The 20,946-nt window shown below is 44.1% G+C and overlaps 1 protein-coding gene across 1 annotated transcript in view; it reads right to left on the bottom strand.

The window, feature by feature from the left end:
- LOC117874529 (calpain-13-like) overlaps window positions 1–20,946 on the bottom strand; it is a 62,911-nt gene that overhangs the window by 27,794 nt on the left and 14,171 nt on the right. The window contains exons 3-7 of the mRNA XM_034764738.1: window positions 13,695–13,764; window positions 12,601–12,719; window positions 8,574–8,707; window positions 3,355–3,529; window positions 2,062–2,136 (exon numbers count right to left, since the gene is read on the bottom strand). Coding sequence (XP_034620629.1) covers window positions 2,062–2,136; window positions 3,355–3,529; window positions 8,574–8,707; window positions 12,601–12,719; window positions 13,695–13,764 — 573 coding nt within the window. The remainder of the gene's footprint in view (window positions 1–2,061; window positions 2,137–3,354; window positions 3,530–8,573; window positions 8,708–12,600; window positions 12,720–13,694; window positions 13,765–20,946) is intronic.

The following is a 20,946-nucleotide window of genomic DNA, read 5'->3' as shown; positions in this document are numbered from 1 at the left end:
TCCATGTTACTGTCTGGCTTCTCTTTTATTTGGTCGCTGTTGAAACTAGCCATGTGAGTGACATATTCATAGCTTTCAAGGCCAAGAGGAACCATTGTGATCATCTACTCTGATCTCCTGTATAGCACAGGCCAGAGAACTTCCCCAGAATAACTCCTAGAGCACAGCTTTTACAAAAACATCCCATCTTGATTCAAAAATGGCCCGTGATGGTGAGTCCATCGGGACAGCTTCTTGGGATGAGCTCTGTCCTCACTCCACAAGAAAAGGTGCTGGCTGCAGTAAGTCATTTGCTTTCCTGGATTATTTTGTTGTGCCAAATTGGTCCATATCCCTTCCAAGTCAATATTAATATTTGGTCAGGGGAGGAGGGGAGGTTGTGTGCAGGAAGGATAAGGCTCAAAAAGTAGAGAAAGTCATTTTTTATCCAGCACTGAACTCCTGACTTTAGGCCACAGTTTGAAGCCAGAGAAAGTTTGCTCTTGGATCTGTGAAGTGCAAGCTACATCTCTTGATTACAGAAGATGAAGATGCTACAGCCTCACCCTTAATGGGATTTTATTACCCTTTGTCCAGATTCTTGACAAAAAATATGAAATTTTTAAAAAAAATTTAATGGAACAGAAATTGTGAGAAATGTTGATTCATAAGTGTTGAAATCTTTCATTTTGACATTTCAGATTGAAACAAAACATTTTGACATTTCCCAAATCTATGTTTTGTTTCAGTTTGTTGAACTGCCCTGAAATGCTTCATTTCAAGCCATTCAATATTAAACTACATTTTCCCATTATGGAACGTTGCCTCTAAGGAGCTGTACTTTGGGTTCCTTTATGACCAGGCTCCCTGGCTAGACTACATCTCCCCTGATGCACTCCGAGGCATGTGACTCCCATGATGCACCACACAGAGTTTGGTCAGTGGGCAATCCATATTGCATTGTGGGAGATGTAGTCCTGCAGGGAGTTTAGCCCATAAGGAAGAATGTGGGGCTCAAACTACAACTCCCATAAGACATCGCAATGACAGGAAAATACAACTTTGTTTTATTAAACTGATTCTAAGCATTTCAAATCAGTTCAACAAAATGAAATATTCTGATTCAGGTAAAACACAGGGGGAAAAAATCAAGATTTTTTTAGCAAAATTGAGATTTTTCTCACAGAAAATTTTGACTGTGCAGAAACTGCATTTTCCATCTGGAAATTCCTAACCAGCTCTACTATCAGACCCCCTATTAAACAGAGAGGAACTTTTGCCCCTTCAACAGCAGAATTTCCTCCAAAGTCCCCAACAGTGGCAGCATTGCCATTCTGTCATATCCTAATCACAAACATTCCCTTCCCTGAAAGCCATGCATACATCTCACATGTCCCACCCATTATCACATTCAAATTCTCCACCTATCCACTCCCACTCCTCACCCCTACAATTTAGGCGAGTGGAATGGACAAACCATCAGTATAGAGTAGGCTTCTTTTCATACCTTTCATGTTGTGCAGCTATCACCAAGATCACGTAGGCCTTGAGTGGGAACCTTACAATATATAACATAATGGGCCATAATTTCCCTTAATTTGATTACCTTTGCTAGCCTGGAATTAAATTAACTCATGGACTGAACATACAAGAGTCTCCATGCATTTAATTTGGTTTTGTCTCTTGAAAACCCTGAAGGCTTGCTTATGGTCTTGCATTTTTGGTAACAGGTACCTTTGGCAATATCATTGTCTGTGGGCGACTGAAGCCAGGAGTGTTAACAATGGGCTCTACTCTCCATCGCTTTGATATGTTGCTTGAAAATAGAGAGCTGACCATATTCCCTTTATTCCACACACAATCCTAGACTGCAGAAATTTGGGCCTTGATGCAGGAATTACAGGTGACATTCAATTGCCTATGTTATGCAGGTGGTCAGACTAGATGATCATAAGCATCCCTTCTGACCTTAAAATCTCTGAAAGCAACTGTGAGTGGAGCAGCAGTCAGTGTGCTAATCAGGAGACGGCCATGGAATAATACAGAAAGAATGATAGGTAGGGAAAAGGTCTCAGTTCTTACTTCTCTAGCCCCGGTGACAGTATAGGCATGGCCTTTCACGAGTCCGTTCTTCAACTCCACGTTACCAATGGATTGCTGTGGAGAGAAAGCACAGCCATGAGCTCCCTGAAAGACTTGCAAACATACATTTGTTTGCCCCCCAAACCGCTAGTTGGTTAGTTTGGGGGAAAAAGAAAAATGGAGCTGACTTCACTTACATCAGCAGCTCAGCTATAGTGCTTAAGTGCCTGGTGTTTGTTCCCCTGGTGGCCCCAAGCAAATCCAACCACGTTAATGGAGCTACAAAGACATCACACATCTGAAAAGCCCATAAGGATCCAGTGTTGGAGCAATTTCCACAGCAGATGCAGTTGTGACAATAGCTGGGGTGGGTCATTGGTAGGAATTGACCTAAGCACCAGTCTCAGCACTTGAACTAAAGGGGTAATTCAGTTAGTGGGTAGCAGCAGTTGGCAGCTATTTTTTAGTGAACCAAACACTAGAGGCGGCATGACACACACTTTGCCAGCGCACTGCACAGTCTGTATAAATCCATGGAAGTCTCTTTGCAGCACGCCCGCAGACAACAGGAGTGCTTTTATGATGGCCCCATCAGGCCAGCAGCGTCCCACCAAGCAGCATGATCTCTTTCCCTGTATCTCAGAAGTGTGATTTCAGCCTACGAGGAGCCTGCTTTATTCAAATGTAAACCTGCGATTCTACCAACTGAACTAGCAGCCAATACCCAATAGCTGTCAGCAGCAGACATACTGGGTGTCTTCTCCAAAGACCTCCTTTTGGTCTTCCTGCCCTAGAAACTGATCATCTCAAATTCTGGTCCTGAAGTCAAAAGGCCACTTTCTATGCTGGTCTGAGGCGCCAATCAGGAGCTATCAAAAAACAGTTATGGAATCAAGCACTTTTGAGTCGGAAAACTTCCTTTGGGCTTCGGCATCCACTTTCTATCCAAGTAGCTCAGCCCTAGATTTCTGGCATCTTTGCTGATTAGCCCTGTCAAGTAGTCATCCCTTCTACAATCCTGGCCAGGATTTAGTGAGAGTCTCTTTGGTGATGCTGGGTAGCATAATCTGTCTGAGAGCTTTGGAAACTTCTGGCCAGCAACCCCAATAAAAAAAAAATCCCTTTAGATGCAATACAGCTAAGTATTATTTCTTCTCTACCACTAGGTACACTACAGGCCCCCTCAGAGAGTACCTATTGTACAGGGGTAGATATGGATTCCTGGTTTCCTCAAAAAAAAAAAAAAGTAATATAAATATGGTAAAGGCAAGAAGGCCTGTCCCTCCTGCTTACCCCTCCTGGCGTGGTACAGCCCATCAGGCATTGTGATTTGGCAGCTGCTTTTATTATCTCCTGCAGATCAGAAGGAGGTTTCTGTAAAAGAAACTGCACTTGGACTCCACCTGTCAAGTCTACCAACGCATCGGAAATGTAACCCCAGTGCAAATTCTGATAGGAGCCTTGGAACCTGATAAAAAAAAAAGAAGAAGGGGGAAATGGATTTGTTCCTATGGTCCACCCAAGTAAGCAATGCATAGAAGAAATTAACTGAATGGATGCACATTAAATACTCTCTGTGGTTCACAAACATATTATGAATGTACTATGTGTCATGAGCTGGGGCTGAAATGCACATGCAGATAGGGTGACCAGACAGCAAGTGTGAAAAATCGGGACAGAGGTTTGGGGGGGGGGGGGAAGGTGTTATAGGAGCCTATATAAGAAAAAGACCCAAAAATCGGGACTGTCCCTATAAAACCAGGACATCTGGTCACCCTACATGCAGACACAATGGTAACCCCTAGATTGAATCTGGTTCCTTCAGCACCAGAAGAAGAAACCTCTACCACTTGAGCTAAAGAGGGATTCCTCTAGCTTTCAGAATGTATGAGGCTGTCTAGACATTGGGATCAGCCAGTGGAGGGAGGCATGATCAAATGTGTATGTGCATAGGCACATACACACACATAGCTAGTGTGTAATGCACAAAGAAGGAAATCCCCCACTGTGTAGAGGGCCAGCATGCACCATTTCAATCCCACTTAAGCCCAGAGAAGTGGACTGAGACCACCACTGGTTGTGCATCAGCAACTCAAGAGCCATCTGATAGTAACAATGTTTGAGCACTAGGGATCTCACAAGGCCATATTGCAAGCAGGATCTGTGTTTTCTTATCTTGTGCTTTCATTGCAATTGCAAAAAATCTTGAGTTAGACTGTACTGTAGTTAGAGCATGAATATATACATCATTAAAAACCACAATGTACAGTGAATTTCATAAACTGGAGAATCAGAAAATGAAATGCAGGGCTAATTGTATTTTGGAATGATGTCCTTGGCCTACATTGATGAAAGGAATTTGCCATATGCGCTGGGGAAAACTTCTCAATAGGAATCGCATAAAATAGCAACTCTTGCAAATTCAATTGAATAGCGGTTCAGTTTGCTCTGTTTAAAATCTCACGCTGCAAAGTGGTACCTACTTCAGAGTCAACTTTTCTAAAGTACATTGTGGCAAAATTCTCCACTTCTGTGTCTCCCAGTTATCATTTTACCATTTGTTTATTCCTTGCTGAATTCGTTAAACTACCCACTATGTAACTCCACCAGAGAGGTCCTTTGGGGCCATCTGCCTGTCCCAAGTCAGGATAAAGGAGGAAGGTTGGGAGTGGGGCTAGCAACTCCACCCCGTAAAAAAATTAATTTGCTACAGAAACGCCAACAATAGAGATAACAGAGTCTTTTAGCCTGGAAAAAGAAGGGCCTTCAACTCAAAGATGCATGACACTGGGTGGTGAAAGTCGTGAGGAAGCCACTAAGCCGATTACCCTTCTTGCAACTAGGAGGATTACCATCGGTACATGGAACGTGAGGACCATGTACGAGTCAAGAAAGACGGTGCAGGTCGCAGCAGAGATGAGGAGCAACAACCTGACCCTACTAGGCATTAGCGAGACAAGATGGACGCAAGCTGGACATAGACGATTGTTGACAGGAGAGCTGTTGCTGTATTCCGGACATGAAGAAAGCAATGCACCCCACACACAGGGAGTAGGCTTCATGTTGTCCAAGCAGGCACAGAGAGCACTGATTGGTTGGGAGGCACATAGTTCCAGGATCATCACAGCATCCTTCAGAACTAAAATGAAGAGGATTAAGATGAATGTTGTACAGTGCTATGTTCCAACCAATGACAGTGAAGAGGGGGACACAGACTATTTTTACAACAGACTTCAGAAAATATTAGAGAATATTTGTCTCCCAGACAAAGACATTACCGTCCTTATGGGAGACTTTAATGCCAAAATTGGACCTGACAACACAGGATATGAACAAGTCATGGGGACCCACGCTCTGGGAGAGATAAGTGAGAATGGAGAGAGATTTGTGCATTTGTGTGCACTTAACAACCTGGTCATAGGAGGTAGCATCTTTCCTCACAAGCGGATCCACAAGAGTACCTGGGTATCGCCAGCGGGCACGATGGAAAACCAGATCGATCCTGTCTGTATTAGTAAGAAGTTCAGAAGATCTTTGCAGGACATTAGAGTTAGAAGAGGAGCAGATGTAGCGTCCGACCATCACTTAGTGGTGGCCAGATTGAAGCTGAAGCTGAAGAAGAACTGGATAGACGCGTCAGATAGAAGAGCGAAGTACAGCGTCAGCCTTTTGAAGGATCATAAGATCAAGGAAGATTTTGGACTGACGCTGAAGAATAAGTTTTCAGTACTACAGGATCGGTCTGAGGAAGAGGAAGACAGTGTACCCAACAGATGGCAGAAAGTGAGAGAGACACTTAAGTCAGCATGCCAGGAAGTGCTTGGAATCAAGAAATAGCAGCAGAGAGTGGATCAAAGCAGAGACCTTGACTAAGACAGAAGATAGAAAGAAGAAGAAGGCAGTAGTTAATAACAGCAGGACTAGAGCAGCAAAGGCTAAAGCACAAGAAGAGTATGCTGAAGCCCATAAAGTAGTGAAGAGGAATATTAGGAAGGATAAGAGAGATTATGTGGATGGACTGGCAGCAGAAGCAGAACAGGCAGCATACAATGGTAATATGAAACAGCTGTATAACATCACCAAGCGACTGTCTGGAAAGTTCAGCAAGCCAGAATGCCCCGTCAAAGACAATCAGGGAAAGTCTATAACAGAAATAGAACAACAGATGAATAGATGGGCGGAGCACTTTGAGGAACTTCTAAATAGACCAACACCACTAAATCCACCAGACATTGACCCAGCCAACGAAGACCTTCCAATCAATTGTGATAGACCTACCAGAGATGAGATCAGAAAAGCCATCACTATGATGAAGAACAGGAAGGCGGCTGGACCTGACGATATTCCAGCAGAGGCCCTGAAAGTAGATCTGGATGCTTCAGTGGAAATGCTGTACCCCCTTTTTGAGAAGATATGGAAAGAAGAAGTGATTCCGGCAGACTGGAAAGAGGGATACCTTATTAAAATCCCCAAGAAAGGAGACCTCAGCAATTGTGCTAACTACAGAGGAATCACACTTCTATCGGTGCCAGGGAAGGTCTTCAACCAAGTTCTCTTAGAGAGAATAAAAGATGCCGTCGATCCACAGCTACGAGATGAGCAGGCAGGTTTCCAGCAAAATAGATCATGCATGGACTAGATAGCAACGCTCTGCATCATAGTCGAGCAGTCTATGGAATGGAACTCCTCGTTGTACATCAACTCTGTTGACTATGAGAAAGCATTCGATAGTGTGGACCGAAAGACTCTCTGGAAGCTCCTTCGGCACTATGGCATCTCAGCAAAGGTGGTTAACTTGATTAAGAACTTATATGACGGCATACGCTGTAGAGTGATCCATGGAGGGCAGCTTACAAACAGCTTCCAGGTGCGAACCGGAGTCAGACAAGGATGTTTGTTGTCACCATTTCTCTTTCTCCTTGTCATTGATTGGATTATGAAGACATCCACTTATGAGCGCAGGAATGGAATCCAGTGGACGTTGTGGACCCAGCTTGATGACCTGGACTTTGCCAACGACCTTGCACTCCTTTCGCATAGCAAACAGCAGATGCAAGAGAAGACCAACGTAGTGGCAGCCACGTCATCACAGGTTGGCCTCAACATCCACAAGGACAAGACCAAGATCCTCAAGATTAACTCCATCAGTAATGACCCAGTCACACTGAACGGAAGCCCTCTGGAAGAAGTGCAGTCCTTCACCTACCTAGGCAGCATCATCGACCAACAGGGTGGCACGGACGCAGATATCAAAGCAAGGATCGGTAAGGCAAGAGCAGCTTTCTTACAGCTCAAGAACATCTGGAGCTCCAGAGAGCTGTCTTTGGCAACAAAGATTAGACTGTTCAATTCCAACGTGAAATCAGTCTTATTGTATGGAGCTGAAACCTGGAGGACAACTAAAACAACCACCAGGAAGATCCAGACCTTTATAAATAGTTGCCTTAGAGTATTCTCCAGATCCGCTGGCCAGACACAATCAGCAACATCTACCTCTTGGAGAGGACCCGTCAACTTCCAGCAGAGGAAGAAATTAGAAGGAGAAGATGGGGCTGGATAGGACACACACTACGCAAGCAGCCAACCAACATCACTAGACAGGCATTGCGGTGGAACCCCCAAGGCAAGCGGAAAAGAGGCCGTCCAAGAAACACCTGGCGATGCGACCTTCAGGCTGATAGCATAAAAATGGGCTATATCTGGAACCAGCTAGAGCAAATGGCCCAGGATAGAGGACTCTGGAGATCTGTGGTTGGCGGCCCATATCCCGATTGGGGTGACGGGCATGAGTGAGTGTGAGTGACCCACTATGTGCTTAATGCACTCCCTGTGTTATATAGGTAATACACTGACTTAATTTATGTCATAGCTCCTAGTTGCAGGTCTCAGTGAGTATAACAACTTGCTACTTACTCACAGCTGAAGTGTTCTTCTTTAACTCAGGTAAGACAGGACTTTGCTTTTGATGCTGAGAATCCAAAGTTCGGTCCCCACTGATGACTGTAGTTTTATTCATTATTAGTATTAAGGTAGAAGCTAGAGGCCTCAGTTGAGACTGGGGGCCCTTTCTGTGCAAACACTCAATGAGAGACAACCCATGCCCTAAAAGGCTTACAGTCTAAATAGAGAAAATGTGGGAGGGAAAACAGAGGTGAAGTGACTTCTCCAAGGCTAAACAGCAGATTGGTAGCTGGCCCAGAAATAGAACCTAGGTCTCCTGAGTCCCATACCAATGGCCTATCCACTGGACCATACTGCCTCTCGGAAAGAAAAGCACATAAGAGAACCAGGGAACTTTAGATCTTCAGTGTAAAATCTACAGTCTTTAACCTGTAATATCTGCAAGAATGTGCAGCCACCGTTCATTACATATCCAGTGCTCAAAATATTGGACCATGGTCCTGAACAACACTCCACAAGGTACTTTGTCCAAAGCAGCTGGCACAACATATAGCCACACAAGCACAAGACTCAGCGATGGCAGGAAAGACAGACTTGGCGGGTATACTTACTTGGCATATGCTTTTTCTAGCAGGGATGGCCAGAATTCATTTCTGCTGCACGGTTGAACAGAGAGGTACCTCCCATTGAGAAAAGGCAGCCGGTCGTCTATCACCACATCCACCCAGTCTCCAAAATACCAGAACTGGAAAAAAGAGAAGAAAAGAAAAGAAAAAACTATTGTAAGAATAAATAGTGCTGCCAAATGACAGTCTCCAGAAATAGGCCAAGAGTGAATGTAAACCAGGAATGTAAGTAACTTCTTTGCTTTCTCTCATAAGCTATTTTGTACTGTTGCTGTGTACTGTTAAATAGGTGCTGAATTTCATTTGAGAAGTGGCTACGTTTTGGTGGTGGGTCATTTCTGGACACAAAGAGCTCTGGAATTACATGGGAGGAAAAGTACATGTAGGTGAGTAAGTATTACCATGACTGGACTAAGGCAGGTGTTTCGAAAAGGGCAGAAAACTAAGTGTCCAAACAAAGTGGTACACCTCGCTACTCAGCTCTATATGGAGCTTCTCTTGGGTACATCTCAGCATCAGAGATGCTCTTCACCAAGAGATAGTCTTTGGATAGTCCTTTCCCTCTCTTTCCTGTGTCTGAAACCTCTCTAGATCTAGATCTTTCTAAACTTTGACATGGATTGTACTGGACAGGCAGAGCACAGTTGGGGCTATTATCCATCAGCTTGACAAATGAAAATGAGGCAATTAGCCACTTCAACAGCTGGACAGAACAGGTGTTCTTCTGACTGATCCAGCTGGAGAGTGATCAGCAGGGGTTGAACTAATGGAACTGTTGCTAGAGTCATTAGCAAACTAATGTAGTGCAGCAGGACTTTGATATCACAACTGGCCAAATCCATACCTGTAGTAATGCTAAGGACTTCTGTGCTGTTATGCCAGGGATAAATTTGTCCCAGCATTGCTATATTTCCATGGCTGTGTGAGCAAAAATTACAGGAATGCATTGTTCTGTTTGAACAGTATTGGTATTTGCAGTGGGTACCCTCAGTGGCAAACTAGCTTGGGGTTCTAAATGGAATGCAGGTTTGATAATTCTCCCTAGTCTTTCTCAACCCAAATCTTCCATTTAGTTTAGGTTGAAGATGGATAAGGAGCAGTGTTTTAGATTTTGCAAAAGTAAAACCAGGATTGGCTTGAATGCAGGTTCTATTTTTTCTGAACCACCCAGGTTTGAGGAGAGCCCAGCTGGACAAAAGGCCCTGGGATCAGCCCATCTTTAATTTAGGCACATCTGCACAGGAGAAAGACACAGATGTGAGAGAGCTTGGAAGATCTGAAGCACTGGCCTTCCAAAAGGAGGAGCCCTTTTCTGCCACAGCCAAGAGCACTGGCTCAACAGGGGAAAGCTCATTGCAAGAACCAACCTGCATGCAGCAGGCCTGTAGGGCCAAAGGATTTGGGTTTGAGAATCAGTCACACCTTCATGCAGCACCTCATATGCAAACATAGCAGACAAACGTCTTTCTGGAGTATAAACAAGGAGGTGTCTGAGGAATTACTGCAATTTGAATCCAGATAGACAAAAGTAAAGTTCAGAATGTAGTATGACTCTTCCTGCTGTTTGGGGATTAACAAAGTCTAGGAGGGCATCCAAGTATTGAATTACATTTTCCTTTTGCTAGTTTTCTCTTGGATAAAGGGTGCTGCAGATGTTCTGATTGCCATGCCCTTTCAGGCTGTGACCTTGTCATGTCTCACAAGCTTAGAAGGTCTGGCCTGGCTAGCACTTAGGTGGGAGTCCTCCAGGCAAACCCCAGGATGCTGCTAGAAGAGATGTTCATCACTCAATAAGGGGCATTCTGCCCTCTGAATCCACCCAGGAACTGGTGACCATGGCCTAACCTCTGGCTTTTGGCCCGAGACTCAGGCTTTGTGGGATTTCTGAGAGTTTGGAGGCAGCCCTGAGGAGTTTAGGTGCTGCAGCTGAGAAAGTGACCGTGAACTGAATAGAAAAGGGTCCTGTTGAAGCAGACTGCACCCACTATTGTAATTCATGTAAACTGAAAATAGATTTTGCTGGTTAAAAAAAAAGTCATCCTTTTTATGTCCTTTCTTTATTTGTCTGGAGAGGTGGCAAACTTCAAGGATCAGGAGCTAGGGGCAGCCAAGAAGAAAAATCTCATGCCATTGAACTCTCCGCTGTAGGCAGGGTTGTGACCCACTATGGTGTTAGGAGGTACTTCTTGGATGAACCCTGAAACTGAAGTTCTGACCATTTGTCGTCATTCAAGCACCCATCAAACTTTTCACAAGAACAAGGACATTAATCCTGGTGCCGTGGCTAGTTTCCATCTCAGGCAGTTCCACTCTACCTTAATTCTTCCAGAGGTTTCAACTGGACAAGAAATACTTTTTCATTTCTTAGCCTGAGCTGCTGCACAGGGCTGCAGTATACTGTTCTAATGGCTGCCATGTTCCACTCCAGGGCTAGCTGTGCTTCTGTAATGGGTAAAGGGATTCCTGTACACACAAAGGGCTAATTTCATCCTTGATGTAACTCCATTAACTTCAGTGTACTTACACTAGGGCTAAAATTTGACCCCAAGAATCTAATCCTTGTGAGATGCTGAGCCTCCTTAACTCCCATTGACTGCTTTGGGAGTTGAGGCAGGTTCAGCGTTTGGTAGGAGGCCGTCAGCAGCTCTTAGGACTGTAGAGTGCTTTGAAATCCTGAAGGATGAAAGACACTATAGGAAGATAAGACATGTTTATATCTACTAATGAAAGTGATGCCTTGTTTGTGATGTTACTTGGAACTGAATGTTGAGACATACAATGTGGACAGCACTAAAATATCTTTGCTGGGATGATTTAAGGGTATTACCGAAGAGATGCTTTCATTCAGTCTTTTGTTGTCTTGGCTGCTTGTTGGAGGAAAAGGAGAAGGATGTGTATTGCTTTGAAGGTGAGAAGACAGGGAAAACATATTTTCAAATACTGGAATGTATTCATATTGCTTGAGAGTTAAAGTTTGCTCCTAAATAATCTTTTGGGGAAATCTCATGAAAGAGATTCTAGTTTGCCTCATTTTAATGTATGGTCAGCTGGTTTATCTTGTATAATGCCCCTCTGCATATTGGAGATGAGTCAGGATTGAAACCCCTGGTATTACGAGGAGCAATGGAACATAAGGACTAGCAAGAACATTCTAGTACAAAGCTCTGTTACACTATGGAATAGTCTTTCAAGAGAAATGGTGTAAGCGCCATTGCTAGCATCATCGTCTTTAAACTGGACCAAGTAAAAGAGAATGCACTTGAGAACGATTTTGCATTGGGTATGGGGAAAGGACAAGGTGATCTAATGGTTCATTTCCATCTTTAGTTTCTGGCACTTTGTGATACTCCAATGTAAAGTCTCCCTCTTATGCCAACTCCTCTAAGAACAGATCATATGATACTTGCCCTTCACCCAATCCAATCTCTCAGAGTGCACAGAAAATAGTAACATATCTATCTGGGGGATTCTGAGTATTTCAAGATTAGTAAATTTCAGTTTCTTCCCAAAGAGATTTGTCCCTTAGAATCAGACCCATTTTTAAAATATCAAAACCAGTTATCTGAGCAGTGTTAAAGGGCTGGCAACTCCTGCCTAGCTGATGGAATCGGGTAGGTGAAGCTGCAGAACACAGAAATAAAAAGATCAACTAGACAACAAACCCAGATTTACTATCAGTCATAACTGTCAGATTTGAAACAGAGGCAGGACTTCTGTAAAAAATACATATTTGCACTAATTAATAAGAAGAACAGCATTCACTAGAAATGGGCTCAAACCATAACATTTAGAACCAGGTTCAAATAATCTGACAATTGTGGGTGTCTGGATCAAGGGGGTTGGTTCAGCCCATTAGAAAATAGGGGGCCGTTTGCAAAATCCTGTGCAGGGGATCAGATTTTGAACTTCCCCAAAATTCAGGGGTGCTTGGATCTGGGGTGGTAGTTCAGAACCATCTGAACACTCCACCCAAACAAGGTGGAGCAAAATCACTACCACACATAGTACATACCCGGAAATGAAAAATCCCAGCATAATTCTCTTTGAATCCTTGGTCCTTTGGCAGAACATTTTCCAGAAATTGCCTCTGTAATGTCAAAGATCCCAGGGCAGCCAGAACCCAGCAATCACCTTCAGGGAGACAATAACAAACCAGATGCAATTACATGTATTGCCTCATGATCTCCCTCTGCCTTGCCAGGGTCTATATCTTTCTAACACTTTTCTTTAGGAAACAGGGTTACTGCAGAAGGACTGGAAGAACCAGTTTGGATAAAATAAAAACGTGGGCAGACTGTCCAAGACTCAGAGACACTCGGCCTCAGTGAGCATGCTGCCATCCAGTCACCCATCCATGTATGTTTCTATACTGCACCCATCGCTATGGTATCTGACTGCCATGAAGGAAGAGGGAGCCAAAGGCACTGTGCGGAGGCACTGGGCATCACACAGAAGCTCCTTCCCTTTGTGGGTATCCTAGTTCTACAGGATAGGAAGTGGTGCAGGCAACTGACCCTGAGCTAGGATGAGCCATGTGATGACAGTGCTATTTCTTCAAGAGGAATACTCTTGTTACTCTCAAAAGGAAACATGATCGGTGGGGTGGGGGGTGGGAAGGGATGGAGCTACAGCAGGACAGGGACAGATACCTCATGCATGGATCAGAAAAGCTGGTCAGTAGTGACAATAAAAGAGAAGAGCGTGGAAAAGAAAGGCTGAGAGTCACCAGACAAGGACTTCAGGGTCACGAGAAGGTCACGAGGCCAAATCCAATTCTGATAGAAGAGGGCACACAATGGGAACTGTACCCACTTTATATGAGGGTTGAATTTGGCCCATGGAACTTCATTTTCTATCTGGTCTGGGTCTACCCTTCTGCACCCATAGTTCTGCAGACATAAAGGATGATGGGAGTCATTGAGACATCAAAGTGCCTTGACCCAAAGGTGCTGTAAAAGACAATGGAATTTAATGTCTGGGATGGATTCCCTATGGATTTGTGAGTGTGTGCACTAAACCAAACCAAGCTCTCAGACAGCAGCAAAGGAAAGGACTCCGGTCTACAGCTCAGGCTGGCTACCCCCTGAAACAGACCTTTGATCTTACCTATTTCTCCTTGAATGATATCAAATCTGCTAACACCATCCACGATTAAATGGGGATTTCTCTCAATCATCTGAAAAAGAGGGAACGTAAAGACCAGTGTGAGTATCCAACACTTACCAGCAGTGCATCCTTCACAACCACACAGCCTCTCTTATGTCACTTTCAACTGATACCCTATGAGGTCATTATGTGCTACCTCACCCTCCTGGTGATTTGAAATTCATGACTGTTTAAAAGCAGTGATGGGAGAACTGCAAAAGCCCTGGAGATTTGCTTTACACAGACATCCAAAAGTTCAGATGCTTCTCAGAGGTAAAGTCCAGATCAGGGGTAGGCAACCTATGGCACGCGTGTTGAAGGCAGCACGCGAACTGATTTTCAGTGGCGCTCACACTGCCTGGGTCCTGGCCACCAGTCCGGGGGGCTCTGCACTTTAATTTAATTTTAAATAAAACATTTTAAAAAACCTTATTTACTTTACATACAACAATAGTTTAGTTATATATTATAGACTTATAGAAAGAGACTTTCTAAAACCTTTAAAATGTATTACTGGCACGCAAAACCTTAAATTAGAGTGAATAAATGAAGACTCGGGACATCACTTCTGAAAGGTTGCCGACCCCTGGTCCAGATGAATGATGTAGTGCTAGCATAGTGCTTTGCAAAGAGAAAGCACTATACAAGCACTAAGTATTGTTATTTTTATTGTCATCCTCTAAGCCTCCTGGACAGAAATCACCTCTCTGAAACCACTGTGCCACCTGGAGAGGGAGAAAAAGACCTTGGAGCTCTCCACATGCTGTCGGCCACATGAAGACAGAAATGAGAGATTCGGGCTTTCCTTCCCTAAACCATGCTGCCTCTCACAAGGGGAGGAAGAATTACGTTCTCCCTGGCCTGACATCCACAGCCATTCTGCCTTCCACTGGAAGAGGGGGAGACTTTCTATTTAAATCACAATTTGAGGACTCCAGTAACTCAGGCAGTGGTCAGGGGTCTATTACAGGAGTGGGTGGGTGAGGTTAGGTGGCCTGCAATGTGCAGGAGGTCAGACTAGATGATCATGATGGTCCCTTCTGGCCTTAGAGTCTGTGAGGTTCTTTAATGCCTTCATCACCATGACATCTGGGCATTGAGCAGCTCCAACAAACCATGCTGTTTCCTTGAGTTGGGGAGTGGGTGCCCGTCCTTTGGAGGAGAACTTTACGCCTTCCAATCTAGGAATCAGAAGGTAGGGGGACTTGGGACCAGTCCAAGGGAAAAGGAAGTTGGGCCTGGGTGTGTCTTTCTGTAGAGAGGGCCCCAGAAAGCTCAGATCATTAGCTAGGCATCCCGATTTTGGCTAGGCATCCAGATTTGTGTATGCTTTTCCAGACTAAACCTCTGAGCCTTTTGTGAGTCACACATCCCTAATTTAGATCTGGCTGGGCTCTTTTGCATCATTTCTGTTAATGGAGCTACGGACGCAGGGCTTATTTACTGTGGATCAAATTCCAAAGTCCTTACTGTTGGTTTTTTACTCAAGCCTCACTCAGGCAGAAGCTTCCCTGAATTCAGTAAGAGTTCTGCCTGGATGATTAAAGAGCAAAAGCCTCTGAATTCAACCCTGCATGCCTAATTTTTTTTAAATGTTGTATAATTGGGCAGGGGACTGGACTCGATGACTTCTCAAGGTTCCTTCCAGTCCTAGAATCTATGAATCTATGAATAATTCCAAATCAAAACTTGGTGCAAGACAAGGGGGCATGGAATCACTATTGCTTTTCATCATGTTTTTAAACTAGACATTAAGAATGTTAGACACATTGCAGGGCATGACACTGGATAAGTTAGATTTAAGATTCTTCGCTTATGCAGATAACATCGTACAACTATTAGCCACATTTGAAATAACGAGGATACTCTTTGCTACCTTGGAAGATTGAAATGCAATCGACTTGGATTGAAAGTAAATGCAAAGAAGACAAAGTGGTTACAACTTGGAAAAGGGACGAACCATAAAGTGTTGAAATGAAGCAATGGTGAAGTTGTAGAACAAAGTAAAATCTTATGTGTACCTAGGAAGTTCGATCAGTGGGGACGGTCCATCGAGGATGAGGTTAAAAGAGGATGTCCCCTAACTACAAGGGCTGCACAGAAACTGACAAAATTATGGACTGATAAAAGCATTCTATTTGGTACCAAAGTGAAAATTTATCAAGCCCAGTGTACTAACAGTATTACTCTATGATTTGGAACCAGCTGCATTAAATGAAAGAGACATCAGACGGCTGGAGGCTGTAGAGATGAGAGGGTGTTTTTGAACGACCGAAGGTATAAAAGGGAATGATTTTAAGACGAAGTTATAAGGCGAGTTGGATGTGAAATCAGGGTACAGAATTAGCTACAATCAAAAAGATTGTGATAGTGGGGCCCTGCAGAAGACAAACAGATGACAGGACGCCCAGGGAAATAATGCAAACACAACTGAAGTCAGTCCGACCATGAGACTGACCATTGATTAGATGGCAGGATATCGTGTGCAGGGACATGACCAGGCTGGGCTTACTGGAGGGACAAACCAGGGACAGGAATGAATGGCAATGCTGTACCACTCCCTAGGTCAGTAAAGATGCTTTGGGATTAAAGAGATAATTCTATGGGTTTTTAGTATTTATGATAGGAAAATGCTCATTTAAATATCTCTCTGGGTCTTCTGTATGAGTGACCCTTATAATATCTGCTGGCTGAGTCAAATATTTTACACCTCTTGTGTCTTGTTGTTTGCTTAGACATGTTCATTTGCCTCTGCATTGGGGATTAAACACCATTTCAAAACAGACAGTCTGTTTTGAAATGCTGTTTAATCCTAAATGCAGAAGCAAATGAAAACGCCTAAGGAAACAACAAGACACAAGAGGTGTAAAATATTTGACAGCTGGGGTAAACAAAATAACATAGCAGCTCTTCTTTAAGCTGGGGCGGATGCTCCCTCCCACCCACTTGATTTGACAACCTTCTGCACAAACATGAGACTAGCAGCTGACGTGACTCATGTGGCTGGGTGAGTTGAACTCCGGTGAGACGTGTCAGCTTCCTGAAACGTTTTCATGGTGACTGAAAGCACCCAGGAGCCCATCAAAAGCTCCCCTTCGGGGAGATGGTACAAAGCAGCTCTTCCCAAGCAATGGTACGTGGCACCAGTACTGGTGCTTCAAGCTCTTGTGAATAATCCCCCAGGCTCCCCTAATAGTGAGACTCTGCAGGCTCGTGAAACACTGCGGGTGCCCTCCTCCCATTCAAGAGCAATTGCATGGCTGGGCATCACAAGATTTGGGCTCTATTCCCAGCTCTGCTATTAGCCTGCTGTGTGACCTTGGGCAAATCTCATTTCTTTATCTCTCCATCTCCCTCCCACTCTTTGTCTATCTGCACTGTCAGTTATTCATGGAAGGGACTGTCTCTCTGAGTACGTGTTTGCATAGTGCCTAGCACAATGGGACCCCAATGCACTACTCGGAGACGAAGAACCATAATTAAAAATAACCATAAGTTAATAAATTAATCATTGTATTGTTTCCCCCTTCCCCATTTTTGCCATGAGGGGCTGTGGCGTGGCAGCATAATCCTAATTGTGGAGTCTAAGCAGCTATGGATTTGTTACAGATCATTGCTTGTACACCACATACAAGCAAGTGAAATAAACAGAAATAGCTAAGGGTATGAAACTGGTGGAATGCCTTTTCTTTGGTTCCAATGAAATGGACTGAGTGTTGTTGGAGAGTACAATAGCAGAGCTTACACTAACATTGGAGCCAGAAAGTTCACAAGAAGACTAGAGATGATATGAGCACGTTATGGAGATTCACTCTGAAACTGACCCATTGGACTTAGCAGCAGATTTCAGTGCAGCCCACTGAGATGTCAGAATACTTGGTTCTCAAGTGAGAATTCGGCTGACTCATTAGAGATGCTTCTCGCTCAGAGGCAACCAATAATTCTCTCCAAACAAAGACACTGTACGAAAACAGCCCAACCTACATGCCTCAGTCATGTTTGTAGATGGGTTAGTGATTGTGACACAAAATAAACAAAAGCAAAATAAAATACTCTAAAAATAAAATCCACCCAACACTGATTCAGCTCTAACTCCAATTTGGTATACTTTCCAGGAAACTAACTGAGAATATTGCATAAGTAGAAGGGATCACTTCTTCCAGGGTGCTTGAGTTATAGTATATGTCCTCACCTCCTTTCACAGTTAAAGTGTTACACCTACCAGTACATGGTGTAAGAGAGAGAGGATGGTGTAGTGGTTAGGGCACTAGCTGGGGACTCAGAGACCTGGATTCAATTCTCTGCCATGCCACAGACTTCCCATGTCTCCTTGGTCAAGTCACTTAGTCTCTTTGCGCCTGAGTACCCCATCTGTAAAGTGGGGGATCAGCACTCCCCAGAGGAAGTCAGGAAAATAAATGCATGAAAGATTGTGAGGCTCTCAAACACTATGTCAATAAAGGACTTATAAGTACCATAGATGGGAGGGGTATGGATTTTGTGCTATTCTCATAGGTGTTTTAGAAAAGCTGCCTGTAGGAGGAAGGGAAGACTGAACAGAGAAGTAGAGAGGCTTCTTGTGCATTAGCTTTGCAAGCTCAGGTTAGTGAGAATCTATCAACAGCAGCAAAGCAGGAGCTCATAACAGACCTCAGAGAGGAAGCAAATGCTTCCCTTTGGAATAAGAGCAGCCTCTTTCAGCTCGGAACTGTGTCCCCTGAGGTCAAAACCTGAGAGTGAGGTTGTAATGACAGAGTTAGCAATTCTGAGCATAGCCAGAGTGGAGCTTGCCTGGGGGCTAAAGTGAAACTGGCAGTATCAGAAAGCTTTGGAGAGAGGGACTGGAAAGCGGGTTGCATTTTTCACAACACTGTCCTGGCCTCGGTGGATGCTGGAAACATTTGGAACGGGGCATAAGAAGAGTAGGAGGCAATAGTAGCAGCAAAGAAAAGCTCACGTTGGCAGTGGGTGAAATGAGGAGCGACTGCTGCAGTCTTTGGCTGATATATTGTACTGAGGACTAAGGGCCCAGACTTTCAAAATGGCTCAGTACCTATTTAGGGTTTGATCCAGCTCTCAACCAAGTCAATGGCAAAACTCTCATTGACTGGACTGGGGCAGGATAAAGCCTCAAATTAAGGAAGCAGATTTTCCAGGAGAGTTCACCTTGCCGGGTGCACATTGAGTGCTGAGGCTCTTTGACAATCAGGCCATAAATATCACAAGGGTAAGTTGTGGGATGTTGAGCAGTGTGCCCAACAGAAGCACAACAAAAGAGCTCAAGCAATTGCAATTTGCTAATCAATATGGCTTAAGGGGGAATTTTGCAAAATATGGCAAGGCACACAATCATTTCCAAAAAAAGAACAGGAGTACTTGTGGCACCTTAAAGACTAACAAATTTATTAGAGCATAAGCTTTCGTGGGCTACAGCCCACTTCTTCGGATGCATAGAATGGAACATATATTGAGGAGATATATACACACATACAGAGAGCATAAACAGGTGGGAGTTGTCTTACCAACTCTGAGAGGCCAATTAAGTAAGAGAAAAAAATCTTTTGAAGTGATAATCAAGATAGCCCAGTACAGACAGTTTGAATTGACCTCTCAGAGTTGGTAAGACAACTCCAACCTTTTCATGCTCTCTGTATGTGTATATATCTCTCCTCAATATATGCTCCATTCTATGCATCCGAAGAAGTGGGTTTTAGCCCACGAAAGCTTATGCTCTAATAAATTTGTTAGTCTTTAAGGTGCCACAAGTACTCCTGTTCTTTTTGCGGATACAGACTAACACGGCTGCTACTCTGAAACCAATCATTTCCAAGCAAACCACACAGACATCACAGTCCACCGGCATGAGAAACGCTGAAGCTACACAGATATTTTAAAATATAGTTATGATGATTGTATGTGACGAGGATGAGTGGTTGGTTGACTGTTGAGATAGGGATGTAGGGAGATTTGGATCCATTCATCAGCAGTAACTCCATTGATACTTCTTGTGGTACTTTCACTAGTAGTGTCCACCCTCCGCTCTTTATCTTCGCACTCCACCAGAGTTTTACATTGCCTCCCAAAGTCCAGATAAATTCAGGGTCTGCAGAGCAGCAGCTCCTCCTACCTGGATTTTATAGACTAAACTGGATATCTCCTTCCATCTACTCGTGTGCGGCTGTAGCTACATTGTTATGATGCTAAGCCAGACGGGAACAAGAAAATGACTCAAGAGGCAAACTCCATGCAAATGATCACCAGCGATGCAAAGAGAGGAACACAGATCTATCTTCTATGCAAATACATCCAAAGGATGCTGTGGAAGAGTTGTGAAAAGAGTCATTCCTCAACTCTCCCAGAACACTTTAGACTCCCCAAAGACCAGTATGCCATTTCCTTTGTTTACTGTTACTTCTTTCCCTTCTATTTTCAACTCAATTTCCCATCAACCTGCACTTAGGACAGAAGAATCCCGTGCACTGCTACAGGCTGGGGAACCGACTGACTAAGCGGCAGTTCTGCAGAAAGGGACCTAAGGATTACAGTGGATGAGAAGCTGGATATGAGTCAAGAATGTGCCCTGGTTGCCAAGAAGGCTAACGGCATATTGGGCTGCATTAGCAGGAGCATTGTCAGCAGATTGAGGGAAATGATTATTCCCCTCTATTAAGCACTTGTGAGTCCACATCTGGAGAATCGCGTCCAGTTTGGGGCCCCCCATTACAGGAAGGATGTGGACAAATTGGAGAGAGTCCAGTGGAGGACAATGAAAATGAGTAGGGGGCTGGCGCACATGACTTATGAGGAGAGGCTCAGGGAACTGGGGTTATTTAGTCTGCAGAAGAGAAGAGTGAGGGGGGGGATTTGGTAGCAGCCTTCAATTACCCAAAGGGGGGGTTGAAAGAGGATGGAGTTAAGCTGTTTTCAGTGATGGCAGATGACAGAACAAGGAGCAATGTTCTCAAGTTGCAGTGGAGATTGGATATTAGGAAAAACTATTTCACTAGGAGGGTGGTGAAGCACTGGAATGGGTTACCTGGGGAGGTGGTGGAATCTCCTTCCTTAGAGGTTTTTAGGGCCCAGCTTGACAAAGCCCTGACTGGGATGATTTAGTTGGGGGTTGGTCTTGCTTTGAGCAGGGGGTTGGACTAGATGACCTCCTGAAGTCTCTTCCTACCCTAATCTTCTATGATTCTATGACCCTCTGGAGTCA

The sequence above is a fragment of the Trachemys scripta genome, chromosome 3 (genome assembly GCF_013100865.1).
Source record: "Trachemys scripta elegans isolate TJP31775 chromosome 3, CAS_Tse_1.0, whole genome shotgun sequence".
Lineage (NCBI taxonomy): Eukaryota > Metazoa > Chordata > Testudines > Emydidae > Trachemys > Trachemys scripta.
This window is presented reverse-complemented; position numbering and strand designations above follow the sequence as displayed.